Source organism: Loxodonta africana, chromosome 6, assembly GCF_030014295.1.
Source record: "Loxodonta africana isolate mLoxAfr1 chromosome 6, mLoxAfr1.hap2, whole genome shotgun sequence".
NCBI lineage: Eukaryota > Metazoa > Chordata > Mammalia > Proboscidea > Elephantidae > Loxodonta > Loxodonta africana.
This window is the reverse complement of record NC_087347.1, coordinates 122,509,574-122,533,507: the sequence shown is the minus strand read 5'-3', so window position 1 is coordinate 122,533,507 and position 23,934 is coordinate 122,509,574. Positions and strand designations below refer to the sequence as shown.

At 43.0% G+C, this 23,934-nt stretch overlaps 1 protein-coding gene across 2 annotated transcripts; it reads right to left on the bottom strand.

Annotated features, from left to right (window-relative positions):
• Positions 1 to 765: 765 nt before the first annotated feature.
• On the bottom strand, positions 766 to 16,221 carry DDX18 (DEAD-box helicase 18). 2 transcript variants are annotated; one of them, XM_003416702.4, is made up of 14 exons: positions 16,036 to 16,221; positions 14,209 to 14,493; positions 11,829 to 11,972; positions 11,062 to 11,197; positions 10,632 to 10,732; positions 10,296 to 10,495; positions 10,091 to 10,205; positions 7,711 to 7,850; positions 7,115 to 7,276; positions 6,693 to 6,845; positions 5,871 to 5,984; positions 4,295 to 4,351; positions 3,749 to 3,926; positions 766 to 2,541 (listed from the first exon to the last, which is right to left on the bottom strand). In XM_003416702.4, the coding sequence occupies exons 1-14, from the start codon at positions 16,118 to 16,120 to the stop codon at positions 2,399 to 2,401; spliced, it is 2,013 nt and encodes a 670-aa protein (XP_003416750.2). In that variant the 5' UTR covers positions 16,121 to 16,221; the 3' UTR covers positions 766 to 2,398. The 2 variants fall into 2 exon arrangements, with proteins under 2 accessions (XP_003416750.2, XP_023411832.2); XM_023556064.2 differs by having other exon boundaries at positions 7,115 to 7,174.
• Between the last annotated feature and the right edge of the window lie 7,713 nt (positions 16,222 to 23,934).

Sequence of the window (23,934 nt, the reverse complement as noted above, 5' to 3'; positions counted from 1 at the left end):
GTAATGTGAATCCAAGCACATTTTAACCACGACCTAATTCACCAATAAACAGATCTTTTCAGATATCCTGAATTCAGGTTTATTCATGTTAACCTGGCCAAGACTAAAGTAAATTTAGGTATACCAAAACCCCATGCCGTCGATTCCAACTCATAGCAACCCTGTAATTACGACAGAGTAGAACTGCCCATAGGGGTTCCAAAGGGCGCCTGGTGGATTCCAACTGCCAACCTTAAATTAGCACTCATAGCCCAGAGGTGCCAAAGGTTTCCGATTGGCTTCCTACCCACGCTGCCTTCTAACTTTCCTGGCTGAAGCCACTGATCCCACCCACTCACCAAGCCAACATCTGCCAGACTCCCGCAGCAGCCAGCAGCCAGGCTCTCAGCCAGGAACCTAAGGGGCCCTTCTCCCTGAGCAATGAGCCTTGAAGATAGTCTTGTCCGGATCTTGTCCGATTCTAGCCTCTGACATCTGAACCCCAGCCAGACTGGCCAAGTCTCACACCCAGGTGTCCTGCCCCCTAGACTCGCACAGCAGCGACCTGAAATAAGCCAAGTTATCATGGTAGGACCAATTCTTCCACTTTGTTTATACTTTTCTCACAAAACCTCTGTAGATTGGAATTTCTAAAATTGGGGTCAACAATAGTAAGACAAATTGGAGTACTAGTGTGCTCAGACAGGACGGGTAGCCTGAGAAAAGCAGGTATCTAAGACCCCAAATCCAGACAGACCAAGCAAGAGTTAAAAAAGCACAGTAATAAACAGGAGACTGATTTTGTTTAATGACACCGGAACATAACATGTTCTGAAACAAGGTGGTTACAGAGTGGGTAAAAGATGACTTCACTTCTGATTTTAAAAAAAGTACGAAAACGCATAGAAAAAACTAGGTTATGTATCAAAATATCAAGTGCTTAGATCTGTTGAGTGATAAAATATTCTTCCTTTTGCTTTTGTCTATTTTTTCGAAACATTATTTCTGAAACAAAAAAGGAAAACAAGTTACTAAATGCCAAGAATGAGGACCCCAAGAAGCCAAGGCAGGAAGCCAGTAGTCATTCTGAAATCCAGGACAGGCCGGCCAGGGTCCAGAAGTCGGGCCCAGCGGGAAACAGCCTCTTCTCTTCCCTCCGGAATGCAGCTCCCAGCCTGTCTCCTCCACATCTGATGTCCTCATCAGTGCACTGATGCACTTAAACTTAACGGGCCTCTACAGGAATATTTCTCGGCACGCATCGAGATGCCGCCAGCAACCTTGGCTCTGAGTCACTGGAACTAGTTTACAGTTAATATACTATACAAAACACAGTAGAAATCAAATGCTCCTAGAACAAAAATCTGACTAACCCACTGGCTTTTGCCACTTTTGCAGACCTGTTTATTTTCACTGCACTGCACGTCTGTTCCATGGATCAGGGAGAGATGCTTTTTTCTCACGAAGACGCTAACGTGAATGTACGATGAGCAGCGGCTGTTTGACGGTGCGGTTCTAGGTCTATTGGTAGTTGGCCCTGTCTTCTAGGTGCTCCACAGAACTGAGAGGGTTTGCTAAGATCCATACTGCCTGGAAATGAGCCGATGTGAGTGAGGAGTGTTAGTCACCATCCTTGTGTCTTTACTAAGTTACCAAATATGCAACACAGCAGAATGCTACATCTATACCGGTGTAAATAAGGTTCCTAAATCCCACATTCCCCTCCCTCACCCCCCAAATATTAAGACTGCTAGGGGACTTTATCTGAATAACAATGACAACCCATTTCTTGATCTTAAAAAAAAAAAAAAAAAACTAAGGCGCATGTTTTAAAATATATTAGCAGTATATACAAATGAACACCACTTTTAACCAAAGGTACTCCCTAGACATTTCCAAAAGTTCTTCCCTTTTATACCACAGCATTTGCAGGAGGGGTCAAGAGTGACTGTTAAGGTCCAAAAAATACACTGGGACTACTTCTGGCACTACCATCAGCACCTCCTGCTCGGTACACTAGGCCACCTCCCTTTCACACCAAGTCAGTGTAGGTCATTCATTCCACAGAAACCTGCAGACGCCAGGAAGGAAAGGTGCAGAAAGAATTATACTAAAACAATGACATAAATCTGAGAGGGAAAATATTTAAAATATCTAATCACCACCACAAGACCAAAATAATTCCTTGCTTTGTCCTTTGGCAACCAACAAAAATTGTTTTATAGCCTCCTCACCCCCTACAAAAAAATAAAATAAAATAAAAAAGATCTGCTGGAACAGCCCTCAATGCTTGCAGTCCGTCAATTTATCTTCGTGATCAGTGAGTCCAAATCCTAAAGGCTACAAAAATTTCCCTGTTAGAGCAAGGGGAAGCAAATTCATTTTGGGACAAAGTTATTGAAGATGAAGGACGGTGTCTTCAGTGCGAGAACTGCCTGCCGCCAGGTGATTTCTTGCTAATGTTTTTAAAGATCCTGGACTTCTCGACCTTTCTGGCTTTCTGGTAGCCGAATCCTCCGCCTCCTCCTCGCTTTTTCTGTTTGCCGTCGTTGCTGTTCACGTCTGAAGGCAAATGATAAGGAAATCAAGCAATACAGAGATCTCCACAGAGGAAAAAACAGGTACACTGTTGTCCTTCCAGCACAGACCTCCCTTAGCAGTGAAAACGCGCGAACACAAGCCTCTGTGACAAACTACCCAGAAATCCGCCACGGCCACGATTGTGGACTAAAATTAGGAGTGTAAAAGTCACAGTACTTATTTTCTCCACACAATGTGATTCAAGACAATCACTTACACAAACAGGCAATTTAGCAGAAGTCTCTGTGAACACATTAAGAAATATCCCCTATTATCAAAACAAACGATTTTCCCGTCTGTTTGGAACTGATCCAGGGATATTTAATGAAGTGAAGCTTTCTTTCCTACATATAATTCAACATACTACTTATGTGAGCAGACGTTTATGAAATGCCTACAACAAGGCAGGCCACCCAAGATTTGGTCTTCTCCTTCCCTGAGGAATTACTGCCGGAACGCTAACTGGTGTTTAGTTGTTTAGCTTTAGCTGGTTCAGTTTCTTCGGCAAAAGATGCGATAACAAAACACACATTGTAAACTGCAACAGAATCGACTAGAGGCATTCTCGGTGCCCTTATCTTGAGCCACTCTCACGTACTATTTTCTTTTGATCTTGTCTCTTCCTTGTCTAAAACCCTTCAATGGCTCTAAGAGGACAAAAGTGAACCGAAAGGTGCCCTCCTCTCTTCAGCTTTAGAGTGTCCTGCCCTCCGAATACCTTGTATGGCAGCCTCGGCAACCACAGTAGCCCTGCTATTTTACCCCTCTGCTTCAGCCCAGGAGTCTCAGGTGGCACAAACAGTTACATGCTTGACTCCTAACTGCAACGGAAAACCCTATGGAGCACAGTTCTACCCTGCAATACATGGGGTCACCATGCATTGGAAATGACTCAAGGGCAACTGGTTTGGTTCTTTTCTTTGTGCTTCTGCCTGGAAAGTACAACTTCCCCTGGCTCCTACCACCTACCATTCAAACTCCTTAGTTTTTCTGAGGCCTGAGGTATAAACCCCACCTTGGTACTTAATCTGTTTTGGGCTCACAAAGACAAGCAGACATTTAGCAGGTGTGCACCTGAGCTTCCAGTCCTCAGCCACAAAATACCAACCCAAGGGCTATGACCAAAGTCACCTCTGTCAAGCTTTTATTCCTTAGTTCCTGGATGAATTCATAACAGAAAAAAGGATACTCAGATCAACGAAAGGAGGCACCTTGAAACCAAAGGACAGAGCAACCTCAGGCAAATTTAAATTATTAACGTTGAAGATTTGTTTCAGAGAATGGGAATCATACGCTCGAATGTATGACTTATATGCTTCCTGGGCTGACTTATGAAGGAAGTAGTTCTTTTCAATCAGTTGTTCAAGCTGAAATGGAAAGAAACATTGGTTTTAATAAAAAATTGTCATTTGCCCTAAACATACAGATTTCACACACCATTGAACAAAGCCATCCCACAGCAAACATTTCTTCGAATGTACTTGCTCCAGGCTTGGGGACATGTGCAAAACCATGCTTGGGTAAGAACAATGCCAACATTCTTGGAAGGCAGGGGCTGAAACAAAGCAGTGAGCGCAGGAGCACAGGAAACCAGCACAGCAAGAGACCATGAAGGTCACAGTCCAAACTCTCCATTCTATGAAAGGGGGCAAGCCGGAGGACAGTGACGGCCCACAGAACACTAGGAAGGCAGTGCCAGGACTAAGTTACCTCTTCTAAGTGTGAAAGAGCATACCTGAGACTGAATATCAGAAATTTTGGACCAGGAAAACTCAAATTCACTTAAAGGGACCTAGAAAACAAAAAGTATAAAGATTAGCGAACCAGGACAGATCAACACTGAAATTTGAGATAAAGGGAACAGCTGGGGACATGATGGAGCCTGGGCAGTGGTGGTTTCAACCCGGCTCATAGACACCAAAGGCCAGGAGGACAAGCAGACCTGTGGAATGCCTGGGGAGAGTCGCTAAACTCTGCTCCGCTCACTCATCTCCCAGTGTTCTGGGGGTTCATACCAATCATGCCAGGGAACAGGCATTTCTTTCCTCCTGAAAGGGAAGGCGAGGAACTAGGCATGGACAACAAGCTGGTAAAGCACTGTCTGCTCAGTAAGAATCTCCACAATCCTGATTATTTGGAGTGATGCAGCATTGTCATGGATTGAATCGCGTCCCCCAAGATATGTGTTGGAGCCCTGACCCTATAATACTGACGATATAATCTCCTTTGGGAATAAGGTTTTGTTATGTTAATGACACTGTGACAGTATGGAAGGTGCTCTAAACCTAATCACTGGGGGTGGGGCAGGGGGAATGCCACATGGAGATGGCTGAGGAACTCAGGAACGCTGGGGCTGTAGACACTGAGACAAGGCTCTTCCCCCAGAGTACCCTGACAGACAGCCTTCCCTTAGAGCCAGTGCCCTGAATTCAGACTTCCAGTCTCCTAAACTGAGAGAAAATAAACTAGTTCTTTAAAGCCAGACACTTGTATTTCTGTTATGGCAACACTAGGAAACTAGGACAAGCATCCTGAAGCTTCTGGCCAGCAGGAGAGCTGCGCTACCACACTGCCCTCGACTACAGACTTCTACAGGAAGGGTTTGCCATCAGTCATCATTTACCAAAAACTGGAGAAGTGCCGAGCCCTGTACTAGGCTCTGGCCCCTGGCCCCAGAGAGCTTGTCTGTGGGGCACAGATGAGTGAAGAAGTGATAACTCAATGAGCACCAGGTGCTGAGCAACACGAGGGGTGGCACAGATTGAGCAGGGGGTGGATTTAGGGTTGACATTAACCTTTTCACCGTGAGACTGCTGAGATGGTAAAGAGCTGTGAGGGGGAGACTCTGGTAATATATGAACATCAATGAATAAGGAACAGAGGAGGGAGAAGCAACAATGAGCGGGAAACCCCACTTCAGGTGAGGTAGTAGGAACAGGTGCTAGAATGAAGAGGTGCCGAGAAAACAGTGGGGTGTGGGGGTGGGGCAAGAGGCAGAGACGACCAGGTGTTGGGGAGCTGAAGGGAGTGAAGGTTTCAAACAGGGTTGCAGGAGTGGGAGGAGACTGGGGACACAGAGGTACTGCTGAGCAGCACCGAGGTGGAGGGCGAACCACGTGGGCAGCTTTCTGTCCACACCTCCTGGGCCAGCACCATGTACCATCTCACTTGCTGAACTGTTTCAATAGCATTGCACCAGCTCACTCTTCTGACACATCTAGAAATGGTGCTCAAGGCCATCTGCGTTGGCAAACAGCCCCTACAAGAGGACTCTGTTCCCAACCTAAGATTTTCCAAGCCAAGACCTTTACCTTGGATTGCTTCAAGTAACGAAGGAAACCCAATTCTTCCGGACGCAAGATGAGCAAGGCATGCCCTCTTCCATTCAGGCCTCTGGCTGTCCTACCCACACGATGAATGTACTCCTGTGGCGGAAAGGTAACCTGGTTAATGACGACTCCCACAGGACCCCGTTTACAACGTATTTGCCTTTCCAGGATGTACAAGGCGGTGGCCAGAGGACAGTCACAACATCTGTATCCATATGGTGCATTTCCCCTCAGGGCTGTGTCACACAGACCCTTCACCATAAAGCCATTCCACCACTTCCTCTGGCACACACCACCCCAAAGAAGTTGCAACAGCGCAATGACCAAGGATGAAGGAAGGCTGGACATGATGGTCACATTAATACTATCGTGTACTAAGTGTGCTTCATCTTTCAAATGCCTTCCCCAGCCATGGTTAAATGCTAGTTAAAAATGAATAAAATCCATTGTTTACTGAAAACACGTCTTAATAAAACTTATTCGACTACGAGACCATATCCATCTCTTTAATTTCCTTCTGACACCTGTTCCTCTTAACAGGTCACCCCAAGGAAATAACATTCTAACTCAAGTCCCCTGATACCTCTCAAATGCCCATGCACACACCCCTCTGGGCCCTGTGAAGCCCTAAATACTTATCAGACCAGAGGAATACTACAGAGGCACTGTGCAGTGCAACATGACTTGAACAGCTAAGAGATAAACCTATTGAATGTGAAATGTGGTATTTCTCAGGGAACCCAGACAGAAAGTGCACCCCTTAATGTAGAATGTTTCTAGAAAAGGCCCAAGGATGCCAATTACCTTGGGGTCATCTGGAGGGTCATACTGAACAATCCAGTCAACTTCAGGAATATCCAGACCTCGAGCTGCCACGTCTGTACACAACAGTATCCCTGAATCTGCATTGCAGAATTGAAAGAATGTGGTTGTTCGCTTATTTTGCTTCTGCCTTCCCTGGAATAAGATAAAAACACCCATTAGAGCTTAACCTGTTATATTTCAGGTTCACTCCCTGGCCTACGTGGATGGTGTCTCTCACCCCTTTATGGCCCTGTCCCCTCCGTGCCCAACACAGCTCCCTGTACACAGGATCAATACCCAATGCTGACCAACTGCCGAGAACCAAGTTTAGAGGAGAGAGCAATACCGCAGCCCCATCATCTATACAGCCTGACAAGCAAAACCTATTTAAATAACAACAAAAACTCATCGTTACCACTTACATGAATGGCCAAGACAGGCAAATCAATGTAGTTCAGCAGCTCATAGTGGTATTTAACAGACTTGCAGGAGGAAAAGAACACCATTAGTTTCTTCTTTCGGTTTTTCTTAAGGAATGTGAAGAGCAGAAGGAATCTTTTTTCAGAGGCACAAACAACATATCCCTAGAAGAGGATCAGGTGACTGGATATAAATTAATCAGACATTTTCAGCTTCATGAATCAGTATAATTTTATAGAAATTAGATAAATACAGTATTGCACACACACTGCCATTCCTAGCTATAGCCAAACTGCTGCCTTGATTATAACAAACTGTTCCCAAAATAATTTCTCCAATGACTTTTAAGATTTCTAAAATAAGGCTAATGTACTGTCAAATGGCTACAGTCACTGACACCGAACACTTTGACAGAGAAAAGAGAGCTGACCCAATCCGAGTTTACAGCACTTCGCACTTGGAGCGTCACACGATGCCCAAGTTCATTACACATGAATTAAAAACTTGCTAACCTACTGGCCTTCTAGATGATCTGCAAAACAACTACAAGGAATCACCTCATTTGACCCTTAAAGGTCAAGGCACTGATGAAAAGTACCTGCTCAAGACCATCCACTGTTGCATGGGCTTTATCATCATCAACACCGACATACAACGGCTCCTTTTTCAGAGAAATCCTTGCCAGGTCTTCAACTTTTCGAGTTTGCGTGGCAGAAAACAGCATGGTCTGTCTGCGCACTGAAACAGATACACACAAAAATAACCCAAGCTGTTAGGAAATCTTCATCTCTCCGTAGCCATAAGTACCCTATGCAGAAACACCAGGACTGGGTGCCATGACGTCACCACGGATTCTACAGGTGAAGGTAGGAAGGGAGTCTCACCAATGACTTTATGTCTGTTACACACTTGACTTAGAAGAAACAGGCAAAGCCCTTGAAAGACACACTGTGCAAGTTCATTCAAGGAAAAAAAAAAAAGCAGAAAACTTGAATACTCTTATATCCATTAAAAAAAATTATAGTTAACACCTTCTTGTAAAACTGCAGGCCCAAATGGCATCGCTGGTGAATTCTTCCTAGTATCTAAGGAAGAAATCCTACCAGTTCTACACAAACTCTCCAGAAAATCAAAAAGGAGAATTTACTTGCCATTCATTCTCTGAAACCAGCTTTACCCTCTGTAACGGATTAAATTCTGTTCCCCCCAAATTATTTATTGGAATCCTAAACCCCATATCTGTGGACATAATCCCATTTGGGAACAGGGTCTTTGCTATGTTAATGAGACCACACCAGCATAGTGGTGTCCTAAGCCTAGTCACTTCTCAGTTTTAAGGAGCAGCACAGAGACAAGCAGGTGGAGAGCACCAAGGACCTGAGGAACACCGGGGTTACGGAAGCCGAGACCAGAATCTTCCCTAGAGTTGAAAGAGAGAGAAAGAGATCCCAGCCCACTTCTGAGTTATAAAAAGAGCGCATCAGACACACGAGCAAGCACATACAGGGGTCGCCGTCTGAAGATGAAGGAGGCAGATGAAGGAATCTACATGCCCAGGGATGTCCAGAATTGTAGTACGGCCCAGTCCTCCTCTGTCCTATAGGTCGCTATGAGTTGGAAAACCTGACAGCATACAACAACCACAGAAGCTGAACTAGACAAGGATGGAGCCCCCCCTAGAGCCACACGCTAAATCAGACTTCTGGCCTCCTGAGCCCTGAGAAATTAAACTTCTATCGTTTAAAGCTGCCCACTTGTGGTATTTCTGTTATGGCGGCACTAGCAAACTAAGGCACTCTCACAACCAAAACCTGATGACACTACAGGAGAGCTACAGACCAATAAAGCTCATGAATATAGATGTAACACTTGTAAACAAAATTGTAGCAGTAATAAAAAGGATGATACTTCGTGGCCAAATGAGGTTTATTCAGGAATATAGAGTTACCTAAAATTTGAAAATCAGTACCATTCATCACATTAACAAGCAAATTAAAAAAGAAAAATCATCTAATCATTTCAATAAACAGAAAAAACATCTGACAAAATCTAACAATTATTCCTGATAAAAACTGTCTGGAAACTAGAACAGAAAAGATACTTTCCTAACATGATAACGGGATGTACACGAAAAACCTGCAACTAAAACCACTTAATGGTGAAAGGCTGAATGCTCTCCCACGTAAAATCAGGAACGAGGCACAGGTGTCCACTCTTGCCACTTCTATCAACCCTGTATTAGAAATTCTGGCCAGTGAAAGCAGGCAGGAAAAAAGTGAATGAAGTGAAAGTCTATTTGTAGATAATATGATCACCTATGTAAAAAATCCAAAAGCCTAGGGTCATCTGGAGGGTTATACTGAATGATTTCCAGTTGACTTCGGAAATACCTATCTTGCCAGATACAAGACTAAAAAAACAAAAATAACGAATTGTTTACTTCTACGTACGCGTAAAGAACACCTGGAAACTCAGTTAACAGAAAGCAGCAAATCTATGGCTACCTGGGAGATATCAGATGACATTATAATAACCAAGATGGAAGAAAGATAATGAGACATATGTTAAGACTGTTTAATTTGCATTAAAATCTCTAAAATGCCAAGCCACCTTATCAAGTTAATATTAAACTTCTGGGTAGTGAAATGGTTAAATGCTCAATTACTAACCGGAAGGGGCTTGAACCCACCCAAAGGTACCTGGAAGAAAGGCCTGGCAATTGAAAACTCTGGAGCAAAGTTCTATTCTATACACATCGGGTTGTCATGAGTCAGAACTGACTTGACGGCTACAAGTTTTTTTTTTTTTTTTTTGTGGAAGTCTGATGCTTGCGTTTCAATCTCCAAGGCTGACTGGCACACTGCTTCATCTGGCTATCATAAAATTTTGATATCAATGTAATAATTTTCCTACAGGAACGACCCTCGCCCATCTCTAGTAAGTACTTTGTAAGCCACATGCAGATGCTACCTACTCACCTGGCAGAAGTTTAATAATTTGCTTTAATTCCTCTTCAAATCCAACATCCAAGATACGATCAGCCTCATCAATAACCAGACACTGCAGGTTTTTATACATAAACCCTGGGGTATTCTAAGGAGATAAAGGAGAGCGAAAAACCGTCAGTTGTTAAATTGATGTTCACAGAAGATGAGACCGGCGCACCTAATGGTGTTTTTGTACCTGCATGTGGTCCAGGAGGCGGCCTGGTGTGGCCACGATGATGTTGATCCCATTAGCGAGTTTCTGTGCTTCAGCAGATCTGTTACTGCCCCCCATGATCAACCCGTACGTGTGAACGTGGTACGTCATCAGCTCCTTCAGCACGCCAAAAGTCTGCATGGCCAGCTCCCTGGTAGGGGAGAGAATAAGGACTCCTGTTCCTAAAAAGCAAAGAATGAAATAGTAGATGAAAAGCAAAGAAAAAATATTTAGACGGCAAAGCTGGCTGTCATCACAAGCCTGTAACAGCCACAAAAGGAAGTTCTAGTGAGATGATGACAGAAACAGAAAGCTTACCGTTCCTGGGCATGAATTTTAATTTAACAATGAGTTCAACTGCAGGGATGAGAAATGCGAGGGTTTTGCCACTGCCTGTTTTTGCAGCTGCTAGAAGATCCCTACATATTAAAAAGGGAAAGAAGGAGAAATTTAGTCTGCTCACTCCACCCACATTTCTGGAATATATACGATGTACTGGGCACCCAGGCTACAGCATGAACAAGACAAAGCCTCTGCCTTCTTTATCACTGCTACTGTTCCTGCCTCAGCAATAAGAATCGTGCAACGGAACGGAAATGAACACCCTCCTCCTTAAGGCTTTTGATGAAGGGTGAACACATGACTCAACACACAGTGCAAATGAACGAGCCCATACCGGTATTTTCTTTTCAATCCACTCGTGCTAAAAACAGAGACACCAATGCCTAAGTGCTGATGTCTGGCATACCTGCCTTCCAGAAGTGGTCTGATACTTTTATGTTGGATTTCAGTCATGTTCGTAAAGCCCATTTCTTTTATCGCCTTCAGAGTGTTTTCATTGACAAGATTAGTTAGAGAAGTGAATGAAGAATCCTCAAAAGCTCCTAAACAGAAAACAGTTCATCATTAGCAAATTTCTCCATTTATTTATCTAATACCGCTGTAGTTGCCTAAGCGATCAGTTTTGATGACTGAAAGCATTACAGGGTACAGTCAAGCTTCTTACCGCAAAAGACTAAAACCCCAATCACAGTCACATGATAATAGTAAGAAAATAATAAAAACAGCAAGAAAATCTTTCAAAGTTTTTCCTTGCTGATGGCTGTTTGATTTAAAGTCCAGAGCCTATAGCGCCACAAAGGAAAAATAGGCAGAGAAGAGGCACAACTGACCGAGCCAGTATTAAACCTCCAGGCTTCCAGGTCCATGACTTTCCCATTTCATCACGGAATGAGTTTTAGAAGATGACAAACCAAAATAACCAGGGATCCTAGAAACTATTTGTGTGCATATGAAAATATCAGGAGTGGAGAAAGGAAAAAAAAAATAAAGAAATGTGAAGAACCAAGGCACCACAAAGCGGAACACAAAAAGAAAAAAAAGCAGGAAGATATAAAAACATGTCCACATTTACCTTTTTTCCACTAAAAGTCAAAACAGAAACATCACACCCTATAATCCAGAGAGGCTTGACATTTTTAAGAAAATATACCTTGAAAGCTGTCTGGAGGTTACCTGTGAGTCCCAGGGGCAGGCTGGGCACTTCGCTGCCGTCGTCTTCATCACCGGGCTGTTCCACCCTCCTTTCTGTTTCTGCAGGAGCCTTGGCACCACCCTCTTCAGATGCCTCTTTGTTTTCAGTTTTTGCTTTTTTTGTGTCTTTGGTTTCAAGGGAGAAAACACAATTAAAAAAAACAAAAAACAAAACAAACAAAAACAAAACACCAAAGGAGATCACAAAAGGCTTGTGATACAAAAAGTTATAAATTCTTTTTCCAAATGTCAAAACATACCAGTTTTAATCTGCGAAGAAATCTCTTTTTCAAAAGACTAAAACTTGCTTCATTTGTAAAAAGATTTGGTTACACTTAGTAACCATAAGTACACGTAGATCTGCCAACAAAAATTTATTTTTTAGGCTTCTTAAATATATTACACCTTTTCTTTAAGTGATCAAATTTTTTCTTAAAAGTTCAATAATTTATAAGTATACTAATTATACCAAATTCCATATACTTCATTTGGAAAAAACCAAACCAAAACAAAAAACAAGCACGTCAGATTAACATAATGGTTTTTTAAAACTCATTATAAGCACTGACTTTTCCTCCTGTGCTCATTAAAAAATAGATTTTCTATAAATACTACTTTGCTTTAAAGACGAAAGAAAAAAACCCAACAAACAGTAAGGGTTTTAGGCCTAAAAAGAACAGAAAAGCCAAAGGCCTTTCAGGAAACTAGAGACAGACAGACAATAAAGCAGGGGTGAAATCATCGACCCAGCTAGGTGATATAAATGAGATGCTCCTTGGTTGGAAGTGGCAGGGGGATGAGCGGTAAGGCCTCCTAGCTTCTTCCTTTCGCATTCAGCAGTCCACAATGGGATCCTAAACTACCTTTCCCGCCTGACCTCCTACTACTTTCTTAAATATTCCATTCTGGGTCAAACAGGTTAACCAACATGCTGGGCTTTTTCAGAAATGTACGGCAGTTAAGTGATGCTAGTTACAACAGAACTGACCTAGACCAGAACGCAGGGCTGGCCTCTCCCCTGCACCTTACTGTCTCCCTTCTGGGAACTGGCCATCTCTGTAGGGTTCACATGTTCAAAAGCCACAGGAACCATGACCTGGTCTTCGTGTCTCATCACGTCTCTTTTCCGCAGAACAGTTCTTAAACCTTACCACCAGAATTAAATCTCTCAGCCCGGTGACTCAATGCTTCAGTGTAGAAATTACGCCTTTGGCATAGGCAGAGGAGGAACCCTAAATGCATCAATCGTTTTAGGACTGGCTCACACTCACTTTAAATAAAACCTGGAATTCCTAACCTGCATGCTTTCCCTGATCTCCTTTCACCTTTTATTTAAGCAATTTCTCCTAACACACAAACTGGTTAGCTTATTGGCAACATGAAGACAGCCAGGCATATCTGGGAAGGCTCAAAGCTCCTTTCTAAATGAAACCTTTATTTCAGATAAAATAGATGTTTACGACATTCTAACCTAGAGGTCAGCAAGCTTCTTCTGTAAGGGGCCAGATAGAAAATATTTTATGCTTTGCAGGCCATTTGGTCTCCAACTCAACTTTGCTGCTGTAGTGATGAATGCAGCCAGAGATAGAGTCCTGATAGTTTGCTGACCCCTGTCCTAGGCTACCTCTGATTCTGTTTGTTCTCATGGCAACTAACATGTCTATTCCTTCACCTGAGCTTATTCAAATCCACTCACCTTTAAAATAAATAAATAAAAGGCACCGCCCCTCCAACACTATCCTGCTCCTCTTACTCACTTGGAAATTAACATTCCATGGTATTTTACACACTTTACACATCTAAATTATCACTAAGTCTCCTTTCTGAGGAGGGAGCGGTGGTGGTGGTGGTGGTAATTTGTCAGAAAAAAATGAAGGAATGGGGTAAAGAGGTAAATGAAAAGAATCATTAATGCAAAACCCCTTGATATATACAGGCTTGGGAAGATAGGGTCTATTGCGAGCCCGGATTTCATTAGTAATTCCACAATCCTGTTAGCAAACAGATACCCTAAAACATTTCTATTCTATGCTGTTTATCATAAAAAGCCCAGAAAATGGTCAGAGAAAGGCAAAATATTTTCAGGAATTCCAAGGAGATTGTTATCTAAGTGTGGCGTTCTCTTCAAGGCTGTTAGGTAATATAAAAGCATGACATACAGTTCAACATTAAAACAAAAACAGTTAATCTCTTATCCCCCAATAAAATGTTGCCTTTGGTTACCAGGCTAATTTCTGGTGTCCTAGCGAGGGGAGGGGATTCTTAGGTTCCACATACACGTACAGTAATAACAACAGAAGAAAAGTGGGGTGGTAACTGTGAAATACTGAATGGCCGACGTTCAGAAACAACAAGTACCTACCAGGCCCAGCAGCATCCCCCATTTTTCTCTTTTTCTTCTTTTTCTTTTTTGATTCTGAATTGGGAGGCTGTGTTGTTGCTTCCCCATTGGTTAAAATGGCAGATTTCTTGGGGGATTTTTTAATTTTCACGCTTTCCAGTGTTCCTTTAGGTGTGTCTCCATTTTGGGTTCCTGACAAGCCCACGTTCATAGACTGTTGTAGGGATTTTTTATCTTTTCCACTCTCCACAGTTTCTTCAGACACATCACCATTTTGGGCTTCTGACAGGCTCACATCTGAGGCCCCTGTTTAAAAACAACAAAAATCATGACAGGTTTACTTAGAAACACTGAACTCTCAACCAAGAAATTCTATGGCTTTCAGAACTGAAGTTATTTAGCTTTTTCTTCCCCTTCGTATACATTATTAAGACTGCTGACAATTTTATGGTTGTTCTAGTACAACAAAAGTAAGTATTTTTTAAAGAAAAAACGCTGGAAAGGGGAAAGCCTGCACTGGGGTCTTCTCTTCAAAAGCACACATCTCTATCCTCAAAGAGTCGAGTCTGGGACAGGAAAACTTCAGTGAGGTCAGACAGGGTCAGGCAATGGCAGTTACCATACAAACATTTTATTATTATATATTTGATAAACATATGACTGATGTATTGAAAAAACATTTACATCTTATGCATGTAATTATGCCTCGTCATATAAATGTAACCTACAAACATTCCACTCAACTTCCCTAGACGGCAGCGAATTGAGAATTGATTTGACGAAACCACTTATTTGTCCCAATATTTACCATATACAAACACCTCAGAATAGTTTTCCTGTTTACATATAGCAAAAAACAAACAAGATTTAAGTATCCACACATTTTACTCAAACTGTCACCTATACCTATGCCTAGAAATAATAACGTTAACAGGAAATTGGAAATATAATGGAACTTCAGAAACGTATTTCCTTAAACCCACAAACCAGTCACCTCCTCTAGGATTTCTCCGAATACGTATTGGGGTGAGGCATTATGCTTTCAACACTGCCCTGGTAGGTTTTCATCTTATCCAGAACCCAAAAGGCTAATACAATTACTTCAAGATCGCTGGCCTGACGTCAGGAAGTTAGGGCTACAAATGACAACCACGTAAATCCTTTTCACTTAAGCCTCTGTGCAGGACACAAACGCGCAGAAGCGGTTCAGGACTTTATAACCTACGGTTGGAAGCGAGAGACTGCGTTCGACGTGCACAGAAAACTTTTTAGAGGTGAAAATCCGAAGTGCTGCAAAAGTCGAGAGGTAGGGTGGAGGAGGAGAGGGGAAAGAAAGCTCTGCGAAGAGCGACACGGGGATTTTGGAAGAGACACAGAAATGAAACTGACAATGCGGAAGGAAGGTGTGTGGGGATGAGAAGATCCCACGTGTCTGGCTCGACACGGCGGCAGGGTGGGGGTGAGGTGGGACCCGAAGGTGGCCAGGGAGTTCTGTCGGGAGGGTGGGAATGAAAAGCCCGGTCCGGCTGGGAGGCGCTGCCGGGGGCCCGGGAGAACACTCAGAGGCTTCCTATTTCTAACTCTGTGAGGAGAAACAGAGGCTCTGGTCAGCGGCAGCTCTGGGGCAAGCAGCCACTCGCCATCGGCACGGAAGGCGACTGACCGCTGTCCCGCGCTGACTTGCCACGCGCAACAACCGCACGTGTTCTGGGGGAGGCTGCTCGCGCCCCACCAAAGACGCACGGGCTTTTAACAGCACGACCGCGCCGCTCGGCTACGCACTCGCGCCACGGCTCACGCGCGGGCCGTTCAGTAACCGCAGCCGCGGGGCCGCCCCGCGCATCTCACCCTGGAGCTTTAGGTTTCGCTGCCGCAACTTCAGGTTCCGCTTCTCGATCTTCTTGCGCAGGAGCTTCATCGGTAGGTGAGACATGATGTCGGAGGAACGCCTTCACCGCCGGTCCGAAGCCCGGCACCTCACCGCTCCTGGCTGACGTTACTTCTTCCGGGCCGCACGTGCGCTCCTCCGACAACCGGAAATACGTCCTGAGAAACGCTGCAGCCCTGAGAGGAAATGCTTCCGGGGCGCATGCGCGACGGTACACTTAGTGATCAGATTCTGTATTGCGCCCTCTAGGGGAGCGGAGGCCTGGCACGCACCGGGTTGCATGGAGAAGGAGCTGGTTCATACACAGGGATTGGGAGTTTTGGGAGTATGAGCTTCCCCTAGAGGGGAGCTGAGTAGACAAGGCCAAGGGGAGAGCCTTAGGGATTCTGCACTTTTATGTTCTTAATCTCTTTGGATTCTGGACTATTTGGGAAGTTGAATAAAACTAAATTTCATATATCAGTGTTTCCAAACTCAAGTTTGACCATGCTCAGTCAGAAATACACCCATGCCACTTGTTACAGATACACAAATATAACAAATTTTCTAAAAACAATACGTTTACACTTGGTTGCACGCTGATAATTTCCCTTCCATCTCATTCTAGATTATTCTATTCTTATCCATTAAAATGCTGATTACTATTGTGTGAGGACACTCTAAAACTGAAGTGCTTGGCCTGATTGAAAATGGTTGACCTAGATCTGAATCAAAACTCAATTTTTTGAGTTAAACTTTAGTCTACTTTCAGTCCTCTTTTCTGCCTTCTTAGGAATAGAAACCATGACGTGTAACTTATTGTGAAACTTTAACCATTTTCAGCAAACGATGGAAGGGTGAAAATATGGTTTGTAAAGAAGTGTTTGTCATGATGGTCCCAGGAAAATGTGCAACTTGTTTCAGGAAGAATGTATAGGTAAATATATAGAAAATCTCTTGCTAGGTTGGCTGCAGAAAGTCTTTTAGAAAATACATCACCTAACCTTGAAAGGTTTTCACTTGCTTGTCTTGTAGCATGTGCAAACCTGAACCCTTACGATTGTAGTCACATTCTCCCTACCTCACTTTATTGTATAAAAGGCTTGTCCTTCTTCCACTGAGTTGGAGCACTTTGCAATTTGGCTAAGGTGCTGCCTGATTCTAATAATTATATTCCTTCAATGAAACTCTTTTGCTTTTACTTTTAAGGGGCCCAGAGATTTTACTCTTTGGCACCATACATTTAAATCAGTTTTATCACAGTATTAATGGGTTGGCTGCAGTTCGGAAAACAGAGGTTTCCAAATCCTTAAAGCTCACCCTCCAGTTCAAGACAGAAATTGCAATCTTGCTAGCCAGTAGGCATCTTTTTTGTGTGTGTGTGGGAGGCGGAGGGAGGGAGAACATAGAATGTTTAATTTTTAAAAAATTTGTTACCAACATTAAAAATTTAAGAGGGTTCATATAAAATTTATACTTCTTATTAAAAAATTGGCCCTAAGGGGCTCAAATTCTCCTTGGCAATAACCAGTTTGATCTGAATAGGTGCTGAAAAAGTCAATGAAAGCAGGATAAATTTGTTTACATGGGGTAGCAGGGCATGAATCCCTGGGTTTTAGACAGGATCCTAGAGAGGAAGGGAGAGGGAGAAAACTTGGAAGAGAGCTTAAACAGAATGTGAATGAATTAACTGAAAAATCACATTGAATTGGACTGGAAAGCCAAGACTACAGACAAACTGATGTGCTTAGTTTAAGCTGTAATCATTATGCAGGTTGAAGAATGAGCAAGAAATTTTAACACACACATACATGTAGGCACATTATACACACATATTTTAATATAAATATAAATATGTATATATACATATGTATAATACATGTTTGGATGCGTGTGTGTTTGTATGTCACACGATTACACACCCGTGTATTGGGTCTATGTCTTTGAAATTCCTATCTGTTATGGACTGAATTGTGTCCCCCCCCCAAAAAGTGTCAACTTGGTTAGTATTGTGCGGTTGTCCTCCATTCCGTTACTCATATAATTTTCCTCTGTGTTGTAAACACTAATCTCTGTTGTTAATGAGGCAAGCTTGGGTTATGTTAAAGAGGATTAGGGTGGGATGTAACACACTTATTTAGGTCATATCCCTGATTCAATGTAAAGGGAGTTTCCCTGGGGTGTGGCCTGCATCACCTTTTATCTTACAAGAAATAAAAGGAAAGAGAAATGAGCAGGGAGTAGGAACGTTATACCACCGAGAAACAAGAGCCAGGAGAATAGCGCACCCTTTGGACCCAGAGTCCCTGTGCTGAGAAGCTCCTAGACCACAGTAAAATTGATGACAAGGACCTTCCTCCAGAAATAGCAGAGAAAGGAAGCCTTCCCCTGGAGCTGACACCCTGAATTTGGACTTGTAGCCTACTAGGCTATGACAGAATAAATTTCTCTTTGCTAAAGCCTCCCCTTGTGGTATTTCTGTTATAGCAGTAAGACAGGGAGTAAAGGCCCTGAGATCAGAGGGTGCCTGTTTGAGGAACAGCAAAGAGACTGGTGCAGTTAGAGGAGAAGCAAGTAAAACAGAGATAGGCTATACTATCAGGGAGGTAATAGGGGGTTGGGTGTGGAACCTAGGGACTTAGTAAGACAGGGAACAGAGGGGCCCCAAATCTGCAAATGAAGTAACAAGAAATGGGCCAGGGCACAGAAACAAAGCCAGAACAGTGGGGCAGGGTATCTAAAAATAGCCCACAAACTTCTTTAAAGTTGCCTTTCAGAAGCAGCTGGAGAAAACCAGCCCCAGGGACATGTGCAGAACATCCACCTGTGACTACTGTGTGAACTTCTACCGGGGCAGTGAGGGGCTGCAGCCTCAGCTGGGGAATCCAACCCAGGGAGTGAGAGACTGCACAGGCACAACACCCCATAATAAGTCCCGCTACAAATCCCAGAGGCCTCCAGGACAGGAGCCATCTTGGAAAGCTGCGCGCACCATAGGTAATATCCCCGTGTGTGCCTATGAATAAACATGGATCTTTTCCTGGCCAAGAACTTTTAAAAACCCAGGCCTGTCTTTTGTTCTGTGAGACAGGGGCAAGCGTTCCTCTAGGCCCTCCTCGTCTCTGCTTGCAAGCCTCTTCAATAAAGCTTTGCTCTGTGGAAAACTCTACATGCCTTACCTGCTCATTCTTGACCAGTGAGTGGCAAGAACCTTATTCCGGTAACAGCAGCATTAGATGACTAAGACAATATTCATTGCTCTTAGGTACAACAACTAGCATAAGGTTTTCTATATTGAAGCTGCTCAAAAATATATTCACTTTCTGTTTTCAATTAGATTTGTGGATCTAATAATGTTTTGGTAAAAATGGAAGCATACTCCCTTTTCCCTACCACGTGACCCTTTTCCAGCCAAAAGTGACTCTTTCCCTTGAGGTTTGGCAGAGCCTTTTCCACAAGACCATAAAACCCATAGTTTGGGCGTGTCCAAGATGTTTATATCAGGGAAGCTGGTCCCTTAAGCTGCATTAAAATACTTAATTTTAGGGACTGATAACCTTTGAAAGGAGTAACTAAGACTACTGATGTCAATTTTTCTAGATTTTTAGAAGAAGCATGAGAGATGATGACCTTCCATCACTTCTCAGAATTGGGGATGGGTGTTATCTTAACAGAGTGAACTTCCAAGACGAGGTCAGCAGATACTCTAGCAGACAAACAAGTATCATTGGGCTGGATACTCAGAAAATATCTGGGAGTGTTTGAAGAGATGGCAATTAATCATGTGTCTTTGAAAATCCTCTTGGGTCACACTGTTAGAGCCTACCGCAGTATCCGTTTGATATATGTTTAGGTCTTTAAAGTGTCTTGCTTGGGTCTCTTACCAGGGGTGTCTCCTTCCTCAGAATATATTCATTTACCAATTATTCTCTCATTTAGCAATTACTTTTTGAGCAGCATTTGTGTCAGACTAGACACAAAATGGTGGACAAAATTGACAAAGCTCACCTTCAAGGAGCCTAAAGAGTAGTGGGAAGGAGAGAAAATTAAATAATTATGATAAACTATGATGTTGTTATTAGTTGCCTTTGGTTGAGTCGGCTCCAACTCCTGGTGACCTCATGAACAATAGAACTAAATTTGCACAGTCCTGTGCCACGTTCACAATTGCTGGTATGCTCAAGTCCATTATTGCATTCACTGTGTATTTTGAGTGCCTTTCAACCAACAGGGCTCATCTTCCCGTACTATATTGGACAGTGTTTTGTTGTGATCCATATGGTTTTCATTGGCTAATTTTCAGAGGTGGGTCACCAGGCCTTTTTTCCTAGCCTGTTTTAGTCTGGAAGCTTTGCTGAAACCAGCCTACCATGGGTGACCCTACTGGAATTTGAAATACCAGTGGCATTGCTTCCAGTCTCATAGCAATATGTAGGCCACCAAGCGTGATGAACTGACAGACAAGTGGTCTATGATATAACTATAATGATGATAAGTGTTGTTATAAGGGAAGCACATGACAGGAGCAACATCCTAGTCTGGGTATGAAACTGGGGATGTTGTTGTTGGGTGCTGTCAAGTCGGTTCTGACTCATAGTCACCATGTAGGACAGAGTAGAACTACACCATGGCGTTTCTAAGGAGTGGCTGGTAGATTTGAACTGCTGACCTTTGGGTTAGCAGGTGAGCTCTTAACCACTACACCACCAGGGCTCTGGGACTTGGGATAGAGTCTTATTTAACACCCACTGTGCACTAAAAAAAAAAAAAATTTTTTTTTTTTTTTTAGTGCATAGGCACTGAGGTAGGGGCAGGCAGAAGAGAGAAGGGAGATGCTTTTACTCGCCTACTAAAAAATTTAAATTTAATATGTACTATGCCTCATCCACACCATTCTTTCAATTTTTGAGATCATTAAACCTTAGACAGATGTTCACATTGTAAAAAGCTGATTTATGTGTAGCTTCTTTTCATTCAAATGAAAAATGTTCCACTTCACTTGGAAAAGAAATCAGCCTGTTTTGCCAACACCTTAGAATGGTGAGTAGAAATAACTGAGTCACCCTCTGCAATCACTGAATTAGAACTCTTGAAGTGATTTTCTGGGAACATTTTCTACAAGGTTAGCCACTCTACAGTGTATAGGAACTCAAAAAGTGCTAAACCAAAACCAAAGCTAAACCCAGTGCTGTCAAGTCGATCCCGGCTCATTGCGACCCTGTAGAACAGAGTAGAACTGCCCCATAGAGTTTCCAAGAAGCGCCTGGCAGATTCGAACTGCCGACCCTTACGGTTAGCAGCTGTAGCACTTAACCACTATGCCACCAGCGTCTCCTAAAAAGTGCTACGTTCCTGCAAATAATGTTTCCTTCACTCCATTCCTGTAAGTAATGTTTCCTTCATGTGGCATTATTTTCCCAGACCAGACTCTGGATCTATGTATTTCTACATTATACTATGCAAATGGCAGGGGCTTAAGAAATGTCTTCCTCAATAAGCTGATGGATGTGAGAACGAAAGCATTTGAAAGAGCATTGACACAATCCACTTCAAGTCATTGTTATTGTAGTGGCTACCGGAGGAGTACAGAAGTACGTAGAGGAAACCTTTCTCTAAAGTCAAGAAATTTATTCATTTATTACTTTTTTTTTTTTTTAAAGTCATGTACTCTGTGCCAAGAACTGTCCTGGGCCCTGGTGATCAGACAGGAAAGGTTCTAGTTTTCAGGGTACTTAGAACCTAGAGACTGGGAGACAGATAATAAACACATGAACAATGATTGAACAAGATAAATTTATGTGGAGCTAAGTGTTGTGAATAAGGCATTGGTGGTTCAGTGGTAGAATTCTCACACTGCATGTGGGAGACCTGGTTTGATTCCTGGCTGTCTTGATCTGGGTTCTCCACAGGAACAAAACCAGGGAAAACCAAACCAAACCCATTGCCATCGAGTGGATTCTGACTCATAGCGACCCTATAGGACAGAGTAGAACTGTCCCATAGGGTTTCCAAGAAACAGCTGGTGGATTCAAACTGCCCACCTTTGGTTAGAAGCTGTAACTCTTAACCATTGTGCCACCAGGGCTCCATATAAATATATATAGAGAAATTTACTTCAAAGAAATGGCTCACACAATTGTGAAGAAATGGCTCTCACAATTGTGAGGGCTGGCAAATCCCAAACCCACAGGTCACATCACTGGCTAAACACCTCTGCAGGCTCACATGGTTGCAGGGCTGACAAACCCAAAATCTGCAGGTCAGGTGGCAGGCTGGAGGCCTCTGCTGACTCACGGGGTTGCAGGAGTTGGTGAATCCAAAATATACAGGTCAACTTGTAGTTCAGAGGCTTCTGCAGGCTTACGTCCCAAGAACTGGACGTGAGGTGATAAGAGTGCAGGGTAGAGAAAAGAGAGAGAGAGCTTTGCCAGGACATGTGTTTATACACTAGAGGCAGTCCACATCTCCAAAGAAACTCCCTTTTTAACTGATTGGGTACTCACATCAGATCACAAAATGGAAGGCGATTCTGTAGTGTCTGCCAAATCACTAAGAATCATAAACTAGCCAAGCTGACACTTAATTGTAACCGTTACAGTCCACCCCTTGTCAAGTCGGCACTTCTACACATCTCCTTAAACCATACTTAACCTCTAAATAAAGATCATTATAAAGTCATACTTCCACCTAACATGATACAACTAACATGCATACAACTGAAAATGTACTAGCTGATTTTACTATTTGTATGTTATAATAAGTAATGGGATAAGGGAGGGAAGAAAACAAAGATATTTGCGGTATCTCATATGATCTAGCAATCCCACTTAGTGGACTATATCCTAGAGAAATAACAGCCATCACATAAGTAGATATATGTACGCCCATGTTCATTGCAGCATTATTCATAATAGCAAAACAATGGAAACAACCTAAGTGCCCATCAACGATGAATGGATGACCAAACTGTGGTACATATATGCAATGGAATACTATGCAACAATAAAGAACAATGATGAATCTGTGAAATATCCTACAACATGGATGAATCTGGAGGGCATTATGCTGAGTAAAATAAGTCAATCACAAAAGGACAAATACCATATGAGGCCACTATTATAAAAACTCATGAGAAGGTTTACACACAGAAAGAAACAATCTTGGATGCTTATGAGGGAGAGGAGTGGTGGGAAGGGAAAAACACTAGACAATAGATAAGTGGTAACTTTGGTTAAGGGTAAGACAGTACACAATACCAGAGAAGTCAGCACAACTTAACTAAGGAAAAGTCACAGATGCTTCATTAACACATCCAAACTCCCTGAGGGACCAAATTATTGTGCTGAGGACTGGGGACCATGGTCTTGGGGAGCATCTAGCTCAATTGGCATAACATGGTTTATAAAGAAAATTTCTACATCCTAATTTGGTGAGTAGCGTCTGGGGTCTTAAAAACTTGTGAGTGGCCATGTAAGATACTCCATAAAACCAAAGACACAAGTGAAAGATTAGTGCAAAGGACTAATGGACCACCACTACCTCAGCCTCCACCAGACTGAGTCCAGCACTACTACGTGGCACCTGGCTACCACCATGTGCTCTGACAGGGATCACAATAGAGGGTCCTGGACAGAGGTGGAAAAAAAATGTAGAAAAAAATTCAAACTCAAAAAAGACCAGACTTGCTGGTCTGACAGAGACTGGAGAAACCCTTAGAGTATGACCCCTGGACACCCTTTTAACTCAGTACTGAAGTCAATCCTGATTAGACAGGCCCATAAAACGAACACTAATACATGTAGCTCAACTATGTAATAAGACTAAATGTGCACACCAGCCCAGGAGCAAGGACAAAAAGGCAGGAGGGGACAGGAAAGCTG

Coding starts and splice junctions, on each gene's coding strand:
- DDX18 (XM_003416702.4), bottom strand. CDS start 16,120: ATGTCTCACCTACCGATGAAGCTCCTGCGCAAGAAGATCGAGAAGCGG. Junction 6,846..7,114: donor TGCCTGTCTTGGCCATTCAT/GTAAGTGGTAAC, acceptor ATCTTATTCCAG/GGAAGGCAGAAGCAAAATAA. Junction 2,542..3,748: donor GCCTCCTTTCGTTGATCTGA/GTATCCTTTTTT, acceptor ATTTGCCTTCAG/ACGTGAACAGCAACGACGGC.